This window comes from Rhyacophila brunnea, unplaced genomic scaffold (genome assembly GCF_057557595.1).
Source record: "Rhyacophila brunnea isolate RB1 unplaced genomic scaffold, BYU_Rbru_1.0 scaffold_4, whole genome shotgun sequence".
NCBI lineage: Eukaryota > Metazoa > Arthropoda > Insecta > Trichoptera > Rhyacophilidae > Rhyacophila > Rhyacophila brunnea.
In genome coordinates this window covers 37,517,858-37,536,410 of record NW_028233068.1, presented here as the reverse complement: position 1 = coordinate 37,536,410, position 18,553 = coordinate 37,517,858, and the positions used below count along the sequence as shown (strand labels likewise).

The window sequence follows — 18,553 nt, the reverse complement described above, 5'->3', positions numbered from 1 at the left end:
CAGCAGAAAATTTACCTAATTCATGAATAAGGCAACAAGCTTGACTATTACATGAATTAGCCAAAATTTTGCGCATTTCATGTAATAGTTAATTTCGCACATTCGGTGTAACATATACATATAAATAAGTCTAACTAAATTAATGTAAGTATACTGATTTCCAAAAAAAAATCTCTTAAAATCACTATTAATGGGTTCAGAGAAAATACACTTTGTAACAGTTTTATTACGACGATTTATTAGTAGGTATTCACATAACCCCTGTTTTTATGTTATGAGCCCCTGTGATGTTAGTTTTAGGGATTTGGTTATGATTTGGTAATATTTTTTATCCGATTTGTGAGAAATACATTTTTTTTTTTTTTATTTGCTATAATTTAATATAAGTGTATGACGGCTAGTACGACCAGTTTTAACTAATCGATTGCATGATTTACATAGGTAATAGGTAAAGAAAATCATCGTTGGGTAAATATATATTCGTCCTTGAAAATTTACTATTTTTGTATTGTTTTGTATTGCGACCTTTATGGGCAAATAGTTACCGACCTACGATATAGAAGAAAATATCAGAATATATGACAATATTTTTAATTACTGGTTACAAATCCTAAAATCATGATAATAATCGTTAACTCTGCGATCAAGTTTGGGTTTGGACTCCGATACAAATTGAAAAATAATAATAAATAAAGCCTTCGCCTAGAATTGGATTATTATCATGTTTTATCAATATATCAATTTTATTATCAATATATATAATATATCTACACTTTTCATTGAATTCTCTGAACAATGTAATAAATTGCAACTTTTAATGATTTTCCAAAATGTCCCTGACACGCAGGTCGAATTGTATAAAATAAATAATTACTCTATGTACAGAGCGCAAAACGTGCATTTTAACGACGGCGCATGTTTTTAACAACAAATCGCTTCAAAGTAATTGTTTATGATAATTACAATGATTGGTTAAGTTCAGCACAGTCGAGGGCTTTTAAAATACCTGTATTCATATTACATACGTACATATTCTATGCATTTAAATAGGTACCTAGCGATCTATATAATATATATCTAATTAATTATCTTTTCCATGTAATGATAAACATACTAACCGCAAAATAGCAATTTATTGAACAAGACCAGTCACATACTACTAACTAGGTACATACTAACAATTATTCAGGTATTTCCTTTTCAATATTCTGTCTTATATCAAATATGTCGATTACAATATTTGCATCTAAGCATTCATTACGTATACCTACCTACTTAATTTATTTTTTGCCACAACAAAATTAATCAAGACATACCTGGTTACCTAGAACAGTACTTTCCAACATTTTACGCGTCACGTCACATTAACACAAAAATAAAGAAACTGCGGTAAACTAAATAACTAAACAAAATTGAGTCACAGGCGATTCTTTGGGAAAAAAGTTTACGAAAATATTGCTTTACATATCAACATGTGATTCGAGGATATTGATATATAACTAAGTATGTTGGTATTGTAATTTATGGTTTTTATTCAAATTATGTAATGATCTTACTTATTTGCAACTATCAATGATAAAATAACAGACTCTACGGTGGAGTAGATAGTAGTCGCCTGTCTCTGAATAGTAATACATAGTGTAATTATACAACATGAAATACATCCAAAGCCTCTTTAATCATTTTGAAAATGCAGTGTCAATATAATATATCCATCACTTTTTAGAAGAGTTTGTTCTTATTAATAGTGTAACACTCAAATATTTGTTTACTCACATTGTTCCTTTGGCGACAGTCATATTTAAGTTACTAAGGACCGGGTCGGCATTTTTCTTCGAGCCATAAGATTTGAATGCGTGTCTCACACATACTGCTTGCTGTCTTTTACTCCAAACCTTTAAAAACACAAAAAAAAAATGAATTACAATAATTACAGTAAAGAGTAAATTTAAATGAATTCTTAGGAATGCACAATATTGGAATTGAAGTCTTGAGTGTCAGGTTTTTGTGTGTTTAGTATGTCTGATTAAAAAATACCTACATGTTTTGTCAACCAAAGTAACGAATGGTATATAATACAATATATCAAAATTTCTCAAAAATAAATCATTCGTTACGAGATCGGAAATAATATACAATAATTATACGCCTTATCCTATACTAAATAAACAATCCAAACCGTGCTATTAAATTTAAGATTTCTAATATATTTATTTTTTACAACTATAAATTCATAGTATGTATATCGGTATAAAAAACTGATGAACTTAGCACAATTTAACTTGTTGTCTAATCCTAGAATCCCTAGATTGACAGATGTTGATAGAAATACGTAGTAGGTACCATCTTAGCCAAGTACCTATATTATAATCATTTCAAAGGAGAAAGGACGAATTATTTATAATCAAAATATATGATCACACTTTACGATGGCAATAATTATGGATGTACTATAATGTGATTGCTTTAATTCCGCTACAAATCGATTTATATAACAATATAATAACCAAGTACCATTCAAATTCAAGTTTTAAGATTTATTTTTTCCTGTACTTTTATGAAATGGACTAGTTAAGTGAATCGTAATTCACGCTATTTTCAATAACGATAAGTGTGTTGACCTTGCTACAAAGGAATCTACAATTAAACTAATCTGCAGCTAATTTAATAATAATTGGCTTTAGTTAACTGTTGTTTTCATTCATATATCAAGGCTCTCTTTGTATAAAGAATATTTACATCACAATGTTTGATCAACATACTATACATATACATACACTGGGCTTTCATCCGGGGGCTCCAGATTCGATTTCCGATGAGTTCCATAATATATTTACATTATATTTGATTTTCTCAAAGCCTGGGCGTTTGATTGTTTCAATTCTACTACTTACATAACTGTTTCTATACACTACTGTCATTGAGCCTTATGGTCTGTTTTAGAAGTAACAAAAATATTATTAATGAATTTATTTTTTAAACGCTTATTATTATTAATTATTAATTAAAATAAGTATATGATTAAATTAAAACCCACGTCATATTGTAGGTATATTAGATACCTTCTAATATTTAGTACTTATCTAAGTATGTTTGAGGAAATTAAAAAAAAAATACCACTTATTTAGTTGCATTTAACGCTTATTATCAAACTTATATAAATAATGACAATTAATTTAGTTTTAGATTTCGATATAAATATATTTAATATTTTCTGATTCAGATGATTTGTACATACCATTTAAGACTATACTTAGCATTCATTGTGTATATTCAATAATCATTGCTTTCTTTAAATATTCCCAATAATACGAAAATTAAAAAGCAGAAGTATAAAATTTGGATATTTGCATCAAACTTGTTTTTTCCATTTGTGTCCGGCAACGTACTTTTTCATTATTTTCATTATTTTAATCAAATTAATACATTGAATAGTTCATTGTAAAAGCGAAAGTAAAGTATTGATTATTTTATAATAATTACGAGTAAATACTTACGGAGCTCTGTTGTGTTGGCAGCGTTTTGTTGTTATTAACGTGGTTTAGTTTTGAGTCCATTTTGATTTCTTTGGGGTCCTCCGTTATCGTCGCTCCACCATTTATCACACCCCCTTCTCTGTAAAGAAAAAAAAAACATTAATTATAAAAGATTGCTTATTAATGATCATATTACTTAATAATCAAACAATATAATCAGCGACTTCAAATATAATATCCGTATGCATAATGTTAACCATAAAATGATTATCAACATTGATTGATAATCTTACAACGACGAAGTGTCAATCACACACTTTTTAAAAGTCTATACATATCAATATAGTCTGTAAGCCAATGATTTTGAATGTTATCAAAGCTGTTAATCTATAATAGTTTTATATATATATATATATTATAATAATTTTGTTTGTCATTACTGTATCTAATCATCATATAAGTAAACGCATATTACATAAAAGTAATCCATAACTAATATTGGACATTCCTAAGTGCCTTTACATATTGGTGTTTTTTTTATAACCGCCACGAACGGCACCATAAACGTTGGTTTTTTTTATTTACATACATTTAGATGTGACGAATACATACTCGGTGGTGCCACTTTTTAGACCTCACGCGTATGTCAGCGTTGTTTGTGACGCTTCTAAAAAGCCAATGTATAATGATACCTAAACGTGTGCAGGAAATTATGACATGCATCTTTTTTTATCACTTCAATATGCGACTTCGTGTAGTATTAGCAGTGAAATACATAGTCTTAAGATCACAACAGGTTGTTGTGAATTTAGCTGGAATGGAACTCTGAGAAGCGCATTCATTTTTACTGTCTTTTAGACTGTCTAATTTTACGTAATGATGGATCTGTAAATTTATTCAATAATCTATTATCTGATACATCCATTTGCCATGGACTCACTTAGATAAAAAAAGGCTTGTATTAGTGTTTTAAAACTAAAATTACACACAATAAACCTTCATTATTCATGAAAAATCAAATACATCTCAAAAAGTAAGTAAGTAACTAAAGTGAAACGTGAAAACAGGGCTCCATTTTCTTTTTTAGTCACAAATATATTAGGAATAATATTTTGTACCATGTTTTCAATTGATACTATAATCATTCATGAATAGCTATCAAATGTTGTAGTATATAAAAGTTCATATAATTCCATCGAGGAATCATCCAAACTCTAAACTATTTAGGTTTGATAGCATTTTTTGGAAGCTAAAAAAAAAATGCATAAATTATAATACTTATTAACAATCTTTAACCTCAGAGCCAATCTGTATCATGGGTGATTTTTCCGACAATGTACAGTAAAGATTTCGTTTCGACCAAAATTGAGATATTATCTTTTCCAGAACGAATTCAGCAAAAACTAATACTATAACTATATACTAACAAATAATGTCGTAAGCAGGCGTTAATGAATTTAATTGCATTTTTTATAAAAATGCTCTATGTGGACTTATGCACATTGACTCATGGAAGCACACTGACTTATGACTACAAAGCACAAAAATAAACGTAAACGTAAAAATTCCAATTATGTAGGTGTTTCGTTATTGAAGTTTAGTCATGATAAGTAGATACAGTTTTCCTTTGTTTTTCTATTATATTATATGTATAGCTACTTAAGCATATCTAAAAGGCATGTTCATCACTAAATTCACAATCAGTGGCCATGATAACATAAACATACATAATGTTTATTGTATTATTTTAACATTTAAGAAATAGAGTTCGTTCATCTGTCACAATAAAAACCTTGGAAAATATATTTTGGGAGGCTAGTTTAGGAACTATCGCGCTTCACTAATATATTAAATGCATAGCCGGAAAATACTATGTTCGACTGAATTAATATATTTATACTTTATGCAACCAGAAATTAAGGAAAATTTAATTAATACGAAAATTGTAATATTTTTAAGGCAGCTTAACATTGAAAATCTACATTGAATAGAAGCTATATAATTTGTATTATTTAATTTGGGTATCTTGACTAGGACATTTTTTTTAATATCTTATTACAAGGAGTAAGTAAAACGAGAAGATATGTTATACATAAATGCAATTATAACGTCATAGATATAATATTATTATACTACACATCTAGTACGTAGAGTCACAATCCAGGTAAAGCAGCGCCGATTTTCCTCGACGCAAATGACGTAATCGATTCGTCAGAAGATTTAAAAAGGGGCCTCAAAACAGTTCCAACTAGTCAAATAGTCTTAAAAAGACGCGCATTTCTCATGAAATGAGTAGATATAAAATATTATCAAAAGCATAACAAAATCCCTTTAACCAACACCAAAAGGGTCTACAACAAAGCCACTTTAACATATTGCTGCCTAATTTCCTGGTTGTTCTATGTCACTTTCAGTAAAATTCTCAGGAGAGCACTTTCAAAGTTCACATTGAAATAATTGCACAACCAATATAATATAAATTTAAAAAATGTGTTCTGCATATAAAAGAATAACTTATTTTCGACATTATCGACAAATCCGTTCATAATTGTTATATTCTGACTAATAGATTAAACAGAGTTCTAGAAATAGAACAAAATGGCATTAAAAAGACATTTTGCTTAAAAATATGATAGAGAACAACCTAGAATTCAGGCAGCGATATATATACTTATACATAAAAAAATAAACCAATAATATTTTTATGTGTCATCACTTTCAATCATATTTTGATAAGAAAGAGGTACCTACATATTTTTTCTAGGTACGTTGGTAGTTGATTGTTTTTTTTCATTGGAGGCTTCAATAGCAGTTCAGTGTCTCGGACATCCGTGTCCCTAAACCCGCCACTGCGTTACGAGCCTCAAAATGAGATGGTAAACGTCGTTCCGATAGAAGGCTACTGCGCGTGAATGGGAAATATAATTTCTCAAGGGACTCAAGTACGAATACAGATATTATCGAATTTTTTTCACAAATCACCTTTTTAATAAAGATAAGTTCTGCCAGCTAATATTCATTTACACAATAATCACAAAACGAATAAAAATAATAAATTATAATTCATAACATTTTGACATATCAAGTTGACGGTTTATGAGTTCATTTTCAAAGTCACATTTTATTGGTCAAGGTTCAAGCCTTGCCACTATTTTGTTTTATAGCGGCAAATAGAACTACCCACACCGCACGCACAATCAATCGTTACTGAATAAAAATTTCAATTCGAAAATAGAATAGAAAAATTTCCCTCACAATATGCAATAAGTGGACAATATGTGTGTTATTGTTTCCAATTGATGGCACAATTTTTCTCTCTCGAACAATTGACAATGTTTTATATCGCGGAAAATTAAATGATTTAATTCATAAAAAGATACAGTTGTTGTTTGACCTAAATTTATAGATCTATTGTTCTTGACAGTCTTTGATGTATTTTATATGACATATATGATACAAATTAGACATCAATTGTTATCTAGTGTAGTCAATAAAAACTGTAATCATACATGTAAATTATATGTTCTCTTAAACTAGACGATTTTACGGATAGTTGAGACTTTCGAGATGTGGATGTGACTGGCTGACAAATGTTGAGGTACTCAAAAGATTATAATTGTGAAAGTATCGAGAAGATCTGTACACCATCAAAACTAGAAAACTACAGTATCTCGGCCATATTATGAAAGGACAAAAGTATAGCATTCAACATCAACTTGTTCTTTCTTCTTTCGACCATGTCCGATCTTAATATGATCATATGGGCCTCCACAGAGTAGAGGTTTGTATTAACATATATATATATTTTTTTACGAGAAATGGATGTCAGCCAATTGCTCAACCTATTAGGTCAATACCCTGACACACACAAATTGAAAAACAATATGTGTACTTGCCAGCACCAGGATTCGAACCAGGGACCCACGGCGTTATAGTCCAATGCTTAAACCTCGCAGTCACCGTGGGTGTTTGTTGTTCATCAACTTGTTATCCAAGGAAAAATCAATTGTAAGCTTAGAAAAGGACGAAACCGCATTTCATGGCCTAAGAATCTCCGTGATCAATATAATATATAGAAATAAAAGAGATCGCCCTGACAATGGTTGACTTCCGTTAGGGGATTGTACGATAAGAAAAAGAAGTAAGTACACAAATATTTAATTCATTAAAATAATGTTGAGCTACGACAGATGATCAAAGTGAATTGATGACCTAGTGAAGTAAATTTACTTCTAAATTAAAGATGCGATTTTAAAAATACTTAGTTAATAAGTTTGTAGGGTCATGTTTTCAAAAGACAAACCAGGAACAAAATATTGGTATTTATTTTTAATTCATATTCTTTATACAGTGATGTCATGTGGGGGTGGACACTAGACAGAGCATATGCTACTTAGGGTATATGATAAGCTAACGAAACAATTATTGTGAAGAATACTCTTTTGAATATAAGATTCATTCTTGTTACTTATCGTAGTTATCACTAGTGTGAGTTGAGTACTAAACCTCTGAATTAAAACTTAAAATGAAAATATCTAGCACATAAAGTCTACTATTAAAATAAAATGATGTCATTTTGAAATAAAATACTGTTTTTTTTTTTAACCAACGACCGTAAAATAGAACATACGATAAATATATACTTCGTAGTATGGAATGTTCTTAACTGGAAAGGGATATTATTTGATAAGTTTAATTAATTTATGACTTCAATATTAAATTTAATATAACGTATAAGACAATATTTCATGCAACTACCGGTAGTTAATAATGATAATCACATTGTTCACCTTGGACTTTGGGGTATTATTAAAATCATTCAATAATATTTCAACATATTAGTTACAAGTCAATTGAATTAATCATGAATAAATAATTCAGTATAAGTTTAATCAACAACTACCTACTTGATACTCTTTTCACCCTATGTGAGCCATTATGATATGGTATGAAATATTGTGATATAATAATTAAATGATTAATGAGAACATTAAAAAGTGGTTTATAATTTTTGTTTTTATCTACAATGCCACAGACAAGCATATTATTCTAAGTCTTGGAAAGACGGCGAAGACTTAACTAAAATATGATTTTAAATCGAGAAAGTAATTATGAATACAAAAATTCAACTGTCAGAAAAATGACAAATGATTTTAATGGATATAATTATACAACACTTGAATAAAATATGGAACTGTGGTTAGGTTAGTGTCATTAGTAAAAATATGTAATATGTTATGACTATTATTAAAATGTAGTTTAATTATATTTTTATATCCCCCATCTGTTACATAATATATATATTTAGATTTAGCGTTTCAATTAATTACATTATTTCAGTTAGCACGTATATTATTATAAAATCAGTAGTTAAATCTTGTATTATTTACGAAATACGTAATTTTTAATGAATTTTTTGTTCATTCAAAAATACTATTTACTTAATTATTTGTACATTATTACAACACTGTGTAACTTTACAACTATAGTGTAATACCTAGTATTACTAACATATCTAAGATTTTGAAATTCGAATATATCAGTTTTATTCATTTTCAGGAAAATAAATAACTGCATGTTATTATTATTTTACGTAATAGTGTGCAACATCCTGTGATAGCTAATAAACTGAAAATAACATATCATTATTTAGTAAACTATTTCCTAAAGAATTTTTGGATATCATATTTTTGTATTACACATGAATTTACGGATAGTCTTAGAACACTAGCAACACAACTATGTGTGTAATAACAATATCGCTATGAAAAAGTCAGTAATCAATAATATACGCAATGTACTTAGCCAGTAAGAATTTCCAAACTGAATTTCGTCATGCAAGTCTCTAGGTCATAACGCCGTTTCTGTGGGTTTTTACACTTAATATTATTTAAACAAATATTATAATGTCGCGGATTATTTAAAAATAGTTTTATACATCTAGTGTGTGTTACTCATTTTGTATAAGTACAACAAAAGAAATGTAGATTTTAATGACATCACTATTATTGTTTAAAAATTAAATACATAGTAATTGTATGAAGTTTTAAGCTTTGATAGTCGATGTCTCCACCGAATCTTGAATGTGGACTTGTACGACTGCTTTACGAACGCTCATGTTCGTGACTAAACGTGTCAGGTTGGTGTGATAACGTTAGTACATGCAACTGCGTGCTTCTGATCCTGTAAGAGAGTGCGACATCCGTACCCCTATGACACATCTTTACAGATTCTATTGTCATGAACGATCCTTCCTCACGCTGTAGAAATGCTTTATGTATAATTTACACGCCACAGAGCTAGCATGATAGGAGGTAACTACAAGTCTTGGTGCTGGACCAAGGGAAATGTAGAGACCTTGTTTTTAAGTACGTAGTATCATTGTGTTACAACGTAACAGTCTGTTACATTTTCATGGTTATATTTCTAAATTCAAATTAAACTATGTTATGCATTCATAGATGAAGCAGTCCTTTTCAAAAAGTAACAGATCTTTTATTGTTAAACCAATTGTTTTTAATATTTAGAATTGGCGTAATTGTGCTTGGTTTAAACCTCTTTCGTGTGAACATTTTTACATACTTAGTTATTCTAAACTTATTCGTATTGCATTGCCTAACATTAAATTTGCTCCAACTATACGTTATTATAATAATTTCAAACATAACTACTAAAAAAAATCAATTAAAAATATATACACGTCAACGATTTGAAGATACCATGAAAGCTTGATAATTATATAGAAACGTAGATTTTGTAATTTTTTTAACCTTATGGCAATTTTCCTGTCAAACTGTGAACGTCTTTTAGTATTGATGGACAACCAAAGCCACTAAACTTGATTTGATTGCTTTAAAAATATGCGTTGAAGTTCGCTTATAAAATTATATTGTCATAAAAACCGTAAAAATATTTTGGTACATCAATCATAAGGTAGAAGATGTAATGTGATAAAAAATATTTTGTTTTGCCTTCCAATTGTGCACGTACCTATATAAATACATGAGTATATTTGTTGTCAGTATTAAAGGAAACCTTTGCAAAATAAATTTCTTTTAATGAATTTATTAAAATACATATAGTAATCATGAAAAATATTGTTTAACATAAATGCTCATAGGCAGATCCGTAAAAGTATTTTATTTTAATGCAAATACTAGTAACCAGCTTAAAACTTCCATAATTACTGGTTTTACACGTATGACTAAGTAATAATTATGCAAATTACAACATCTAAGTAAGCAATATAAAAAATATGTTTAATTACTATTTAAATAATCTTACCAATAAATTTTTAAATTTGTGTTTACCCGTGAGCAGAATAAATTCCTGTAGGCCAACGAAACTCGAATGAAAAAAAATCTCTCATTTATTTTGATATAAATTGTAAACAACGAACGTATGAATAGATTACATATAATTATTATGGTATCACAGAAATTTAAATCTATTAAATAAAAAAATTCGCAGTAATTTCTGGCACCTGGTCGCATCGCGCTTATAATAGATTTATCACCCTCCAAGCCGTTCATTATTTGACAACAGTATTTATTTATTACCACTAAAATACTTATTTTGGATTTCTTTTAATATTATAATAATATTTATACATTATTTTCAGGCTGATTGACTATACAATTTCTTGAGCCGGTCTTAATACGTCAATCTACCTTTATTGCTACACCTTTATCACCATGGAAATGATTTCTACAAACAAAAACTTGTTGAATATTTTATAAGTTCGGTAAGAATAATATCCCTCGTCTTTTAATAGACCACTCAACTGAATTATGTATTTATTATTCAAAGTAACATTTTACAAAGGGTCTGGGAATCAATCAGGTGTCTGGTTGATTTGAAGAGACATGTATTATTTCTACTTAAAGAATGTTTACATACATATCGGTTTTATAATGATTAAAATTAGTAAATAAAAGATTAATATGTTTTCTCCTTGGATGTAAGTAATAGAGATAACAGCTTCATCCGATGAATACCAAAATTATAAATGCATTTATAATTTCTAATATTCCGCAATGACTAATAATATTATACAATTTAGATTCGCTGATCAGATAAGCATACGTATCCGTGGAATTTTAGTGAAGTTAGTATATTTATAATCTATGTAAGTATGTTCATTATAACGTATATAATGCATAATTTAAATTGATCAATCTTTACATAACGTATGTGTAATATAAGTATCAATTCTTATTCCATTCCTATTCGCGGTTTTATAAATGACATAGATAGCCAATGATCGTTATATTAATTCTCTGTTTTTTGTTGTCTGCTAAAAGTTTTCTTGACAGTGTTGTTACTTTGGGTAATTATTATCAACTGAAATTTGACATAAATAATTTATTAGATTAGGAAAGACATAACAAAATGGGCTTAGCAAGCTTACAAACTCGAATGGCCCCACAATGGCCTAAGCGGCTTAAGCGTCGGCTTGTAATATCATGGGTCCTAGGTTTGAATCCTGGAATTGAGTCAGAGTATGGATCTAATAGATTGAGCGAGTGGCTAACATCCTTTTCTCGTAAAAACAAAATCTGTTAATACAACCTCCACTCTCTGGAGACCCAAATGATCTTCTTAGGATCGAAAATGGTGAAGTAGTAGTAGTAACTCGAATAAATAAATGAAATCGTGTATCGTCTATTAGAGTAGAGCTTCGCGAGATTTTTTTTCCATCATTAGATGCATGACATAGTTTTCTGTTTAAATATCTTTAAAACATATTTTATTTGTTTTTATATCATATTGTGAAAGCCTTGAATTTTTCATTTGTCAAATTAACTATAAAATAAATTTGTTCAAAATTGAATTTAAATGTGCATAGCTTACGGAGTTTATGCGAAACTAGTTTTTTGAAAATAAATAAATAAGTATGATATTTTTAGAATTATCCAAAAATCTATGGATAAATATTATTTTTAACACAAATTGCAAACAAGCATATAAACTCTTGGATGCACTGTGTGGTAAACATATGATTCACTTATGGATCGAAGACAGACAATGAATGAGAATGTGCATTCTATATATATATGTATATTACTTTACATAACTCGTATTGTAAATTGTAATGTAAACTGGAGAAAATTACTACGTATATAATTTTCTGTATTTTTTTACTGTGCTTATATTTTGTTACCTACCTATAATATCATCTTTGCAATGATTCATAATGTCTCATTGTAATAACATCTTAACTAGGGATTCCAATCCCGGGATCCCGAGCTATTTTCGATACCTATGAATCCCGGGATTGATAAACATAATTCCGAAACTTTCGGGATTGATTTTCTTATCAATTTTTATGGAAAATAAAATAAAAACGAAAATATAACAGAAAAAATACTTTTAATAACAAATAGCTACATTAGAAATAAACTGAGTTTGAATGAAGTTTGATTTATACCCATGTGTAAGTTGCCGATTCATTTTATTTTTTCACATAAATTAATAAAAATGAGAAAGATTGGAAAAAAAACAATGCTTCGCACTATTGACAAAGTAATTACACCATGATCTCATACGTTTTACGGCAGTTTCGTATTTGGCTGACTAATTAGATTTATGAAGCGGAAAGGCCACAAGTACACCATGATTTGCTTTACTATTTTAAATCTCGCTAACTCATTCATTAAGTCTTCACTATCAGAAAAAGCAATCTCATATTAAATTCACATTATTATTTTTATAACAATATTATTTACTCCATTAAACTTATGTATTTCCAATATTGAACGTATCCAATATTAACAATAAATGTCTTAAATAGTACAAATTATACTAGATTTATTTTTAACCAATTTTATCAATGTTATTTGTAAATATAAAATTTTTATATAAACAATGGAAAAAATGCCAATCCCGGGCCCAGTCCTGGGATTCCGGGATTGTCAAATTGTAATCCCAGAATTTTGGCTTGGGATTGGATTCCCTAATCTTAACCTAATACTATCACAAAAAAAAAATATTATAAATGATTTATTTGCAAAATGCTTACTGCCGCAACATATTGTAATTATTCGAATAAATGAGTTTCATTTTCGTTAAATTCTGAAAAAAATATGCTGATTCATTATTCTTAAACCTAAAAGTAAATACACATTTATTTGGCGGTAATGCCAAGAAAAAACATGCAAAACAACATTGAGTCGGTATCTATTCCATGTGAAAGTCCAAAGACTGCAGGATAGAAATGGCCCTGAAGTTTTTTTAACGCGAAAATCTTTTTTAAACGACTGAAAAAAGTCAAATCAAAATAAATTATCACTCACGTAAATTATTTCTATAATGTGTATATAAAAATATGGATTGGTTTATTTTTGACTGATTCATTTAATAACCAGCTACCTGCTAATTTAATGTTTATGACATTATAGACTGAATAATATTTTAAGAAACTGGGTGTGCGTAATGGATTTAATATTGCTGAGAAAAAATCTGTTCTTGCTTCAAAGCGTGTGATAGAAATTAATTATCTAAGTAAATAGTGTTCTGGGTTGACAACTGCATAAAAAAAATTGAAACTATCTATATTAATTAATAATTTGCAGCGATTGGCCGATTTTATCTACATTTAATTAATAAATCACAATGCGATATAAATCAAAAGTTATAATATATACCAGGAATGATCTTTAATAACTTGATAATAACTATTTCGCTAGTTAGTAAGATAAGTACATAGCATTGTCTGGTTGTATGATATTATATTATTAGAGCTATGATGAAAGTACATACTCTTTTTAACATTTCAACCCAACTTAAAGTGAGTTCGCACGCATGAATAAACTATAAATAGATCGTTAAGGTTAAATAATACAAAATTAAATGTGGAAAAACTTCCATTCGTCTTACATTACTGATTGTAACATTTTTTTAATGGCCTACATAAATTCTCAAGAACAACTGCTGTAAAGTACGTATAAATTAAAACAATTATTAAGTAGGTCCTTGCTCCTGATCAGTTTTAGAACATGCGTAGAGCAAATTGACATATTTTTTTAAATTCAATAATAATGAAAAACAAGTTTTTAAATCAATAACCTTATAAAAGGACTAAACGAAAGTAACCTTCAATTAATATTTACTATAATACTCTTTCTTATATTCGATAGATACAGTGTATATGAAAGCTCATAATTAACCGTATATTGTCGTCATCTTTTTAGATTAAATCAATACCAATGCATTTAAATTCATAATATAATGAATATAGAAATGATGTAGTCGTTTTATAAAAATTCTACTTGTGGAAATTAAATTATTTTTTCCTAATATTAACTTCACTTTGCAAAACAATATTTAGAAAATTAATCAATAACCAATGTACTATTTTATTTTGTATAATATAATCAAACGGAAAATAAATTTACGTATATAATAATGTATTATTTCAATTAGCTATAAAACGATTTCTAACGTGGCGTTTAAAGGGAATTATATAATTTAATATCGTTAAATATTACAAACAAGGTGTTATCGTGACTATACAAACAAGAATTTTATTGTTCATTTTTCAAACAATTATTATCGATGGGTTAGCTTAGTTTCCTAAATAAGTGCACAGCTGATATATTTAAATTAAACAAAAAAACTACGAAAGTACACGAAATTTATGTGTGCGTAAAATTTGTATGCTAATAATCAAATCTGTTAAAAAATCTTCTTCCATAGATATGCAAAAGGGGTCATATGGTTTTCTGATTAAGTTAGCTACAAAAGACTTCGCATTGCAGCTTCATTTACAGATAACTTCTCACTACTGATATGATATTTATTTGCCAATTTGCTGGGAACAAGAATAGACCATGAATAGAAGAATAGAGCCATGACGAGGAGTAGATAAGCAGTCAATAATACTACAGTTCGGATCGTTTTATGTAGGTATCTGTTTTATTCTTTGATTTTTTTAGTATGTCAAATCCTAATAAGATCATATTATGTGCTTTCACAGAGTGGAGGTTTGTATTAATAATTTTTTTTTTTTTAAATGGATGTTAGTCCACACACTAATTGAAAAAAAAATGCGTATTTTCCAGACCCAGAATTCGAACCTGGAACCCATGACATTATTAGCCGACGCGTGATCCGCTCAGCCATCGTGGACGTTGGTATTAATGATATTACCATTTCCGACCATGTCTAATCCTGATTATATGGGCCTCCATTTAGTGGAGGTTTGTATTGACAGATTTTGTTTTTTACGAGAAATAGATGTCAGCCACTTGCTCAACCTATTAGGTCCATACCCTGACACACACAAATTGAAAAACAATTTGTGTACTTGCCAGACCTAGGATTCGAACCTGGGACCCACGGCTTTATAGTCCAACGGTTAAGCCGCGCGGCCACCGTGGGAATGATATTACATTCGACGAAAATTGATGGGTGCTTTGTTTGATATTTTGCAATAATTGTCTTTAAAAAAACGAACTCTGTGAAAGAAATCTAGCTCAATCAGTGAGTTAAATTGTTGTCGAGATTATTTAAAATTATGCCTTAATTTAATCACAAATACAAAGAAAAGTTACATTAAACGTAAACTATTGTTTGCAGTGCTAGAAAAAATAGCGAGTGTGTTACTTTGAGCAATCACAAAGTCGCAATATCTATAGGTACACACGGTTTCATTGTAGCGCCTTGTACAGCAGTCACGCAATAGGTAAACAGAGCTGACGAAATAATGCCTAATATCTTCATCGGACTGTCTGCCGATTCGTAGCTCGTCCGATGCCCATTCCGCGGCTGTTGGAGTAACTTGGTCAAGGTTGTTATTGTGGTTTCGCGAACGCTCTAAGGACGACTACTGCTGATTCAGAGATTATTCCAAAAAATGATATGCTGATTATTTGTGCGATAAATTAAGTAATATGTCCTAATCATTTCGCTGACGTTTGCCGTCAAATATTATTAGTGAAAAGATGTTATCGTATTTAAAATATAACGTTAATGTACGAAATTTACACAATTTTAATAACGATTATAATCGGTTTCGTTCACTTGAACGGACATATTTTTTGAACGGATACAAAAATACGTACATTAGAATCCAATTAAGCAAAACTTATCACTAATCAGACATCAAATAATTAGTAATGACGTGATTTGGCAATATTATGATATTATATTAATGAAACTAAATTCCATAAATATATTTTTTTCAATCTTCACCATTATGAAGACCGATTATCGATTTAAAAAAAAAACTACATTTGCGAACATATACTACCTATTGAAAATAGTGATCTATCAAGTAGTATTAATGATTTCTCAATTAATAGACGCGTCATTGTTTATTGACAATACTATTACATATATTAAAAGTGCTTATAATGAGTCCGACGAAAGCGTTCCTTATAGTTATTAAATTATTTGGATTACATACCAATACGTTTTTATACTTACAATATTATCGTGTATTATTTTAATTTATTAAATCTCATAATCAACCATTTTTAATATCTTGGCGATCATACTCTCAATTTATATTTACATATAGAATAACTATTGATATTATTGTAATATATTATATAGATCTTATGGAATAGATTAGAATTTATTTTAATAAAACAATAGCTATCGCATTGAATTAAAATGTTTTGACTTAAAAAATCAAAGTCCATCTTTACGTGTTTGGCGTACCTACAGCAAATTGGTAACGAGTGCTAACGATTTCCTGTAATACCGACAGATAAAGATTGACGTTGAGCTCATAAATTGCACTACAGAGTATGTCAGCTATAACTGGACTCATAACTGAAGATTGATATTTTATAAACCTCCATTCGCGGTATACAATCAACAAAAATAATTATCATATAATAATATTAAAATTATTAACGACTTGCAACACTTATTTAATAATTTGGGTCGATGTAAGATTTAAAACAAGAACGTGAGACACTATTTTGTTTTTAGCGCTGCCAACAGAAGAATAAAATAATGAATTTGTTACCAGTATAACCATACGCACAATTGTTTGATTCTAAAATCGAACAACCATCATAATTCCTCATGCGGAATGCATACATAAATCCTGTCGTTGCCGAAAGGCAAAAACCAGAGCACAGGAACCGATTAATATGTATACACATTTGATTCATAAACATTTTATTTAGCTACTACATTAAAATGTTATAAAAAAGTATAACTGTATCTAAAACATAATTATATTCATAGCTTTAAATACCGATTGGTTTTTCCGTGATGTTTTGTTTGTTATAAAATATCTTTCAAAATACTATTTATTAGCACTGTTTCTGTTTTCAAGAGTCGTGTTATTTGTATTATTCTTCATCTAGAATGGCTACTTGTTATATTTTTGTCATCAAACCTAGATCATCGTGATGTAACTACGAGAAAAAAGTGTGTGTGACTAAACTTGATATTCCCACTATTGTACATTATTAGAACCCCATATAGTAGAATAATTTATTGTATTTCTGCAACGTTTATTATGTTCAAAAAGTTGTCAAGTATTGAGATTTAAAGTAAACACAATTAATATAAGATCGACCTTGCTTATAACCGCGGAAAAATTGTATTGTATGGGAAAAAGTTGCAAACGTTTGATAAAAAATTAATTAGTCCAATGACACAACGTTTATAAACATTTTGAATTAACATCTTAATAACATATAAGGAAAAATATCAGACTTGCAATAAGTTTTAGCTGACCATACATTTATTATTCGAGACAAAAAAAAACGCTTAGTCTAGATGTAAACAATAACATGATTTTATTTGGTTAGCAAATTGATAACGGTAAATATAACGGATTTAGTATTATTGATTTCGCTATAAAATTTTCTTGTATATTATTATTTCTACATACGTTAATGATTTAAATATTCTCGTATTAATTTCGAATAAGTTGGGATACAATGTACGGTGAACGACACACGTGTAGTAGGTATGAAGAACTATGCTTGATATATTTTACCATTTTAGTAATTATTTTTAACGGGTCACAAAAAATTTACCTGAGCGAAAAATTGATTGAAACTTTAAAATTGTATTTTATTTAGAAACATTTTCAATTATTCTTTTGTTTT

The 18,553-nt window shown here is 28.9% G+C and overlaps 1 protein-coding gene across 5 annotated transcripts in view; it reads right to left on the bottom strand.

The window, feature by feature from the left end:
- Window positions 1-18,553, bottom strand: part of snu (ABC-type transporter snustorr) — a 226,544-nt gene that overhangs the window by 55,023 nt on the left and 152,968 nt on the right. For all 5 annotated transcript variants that reach the window (XM_085954808.1, XM_085954809.1, XM_085954807.1 and 2 more), the window contains exons 3-4: window positions 3,498-3,615; window positions 1,777-1,895 (exon numbers count right to left, since the gene is read on the bottom strand). In XM_085954808.1, the coding sequence (XP_085810934.1) occupies window positions 1,777-1,895; window positions 3,498-3,615 (237 nt within the window). The remainder of the gene's footprint in view (window positions 1-1,776; window positions 1,896-3,497; window positions 3,616-18,553) is intronic.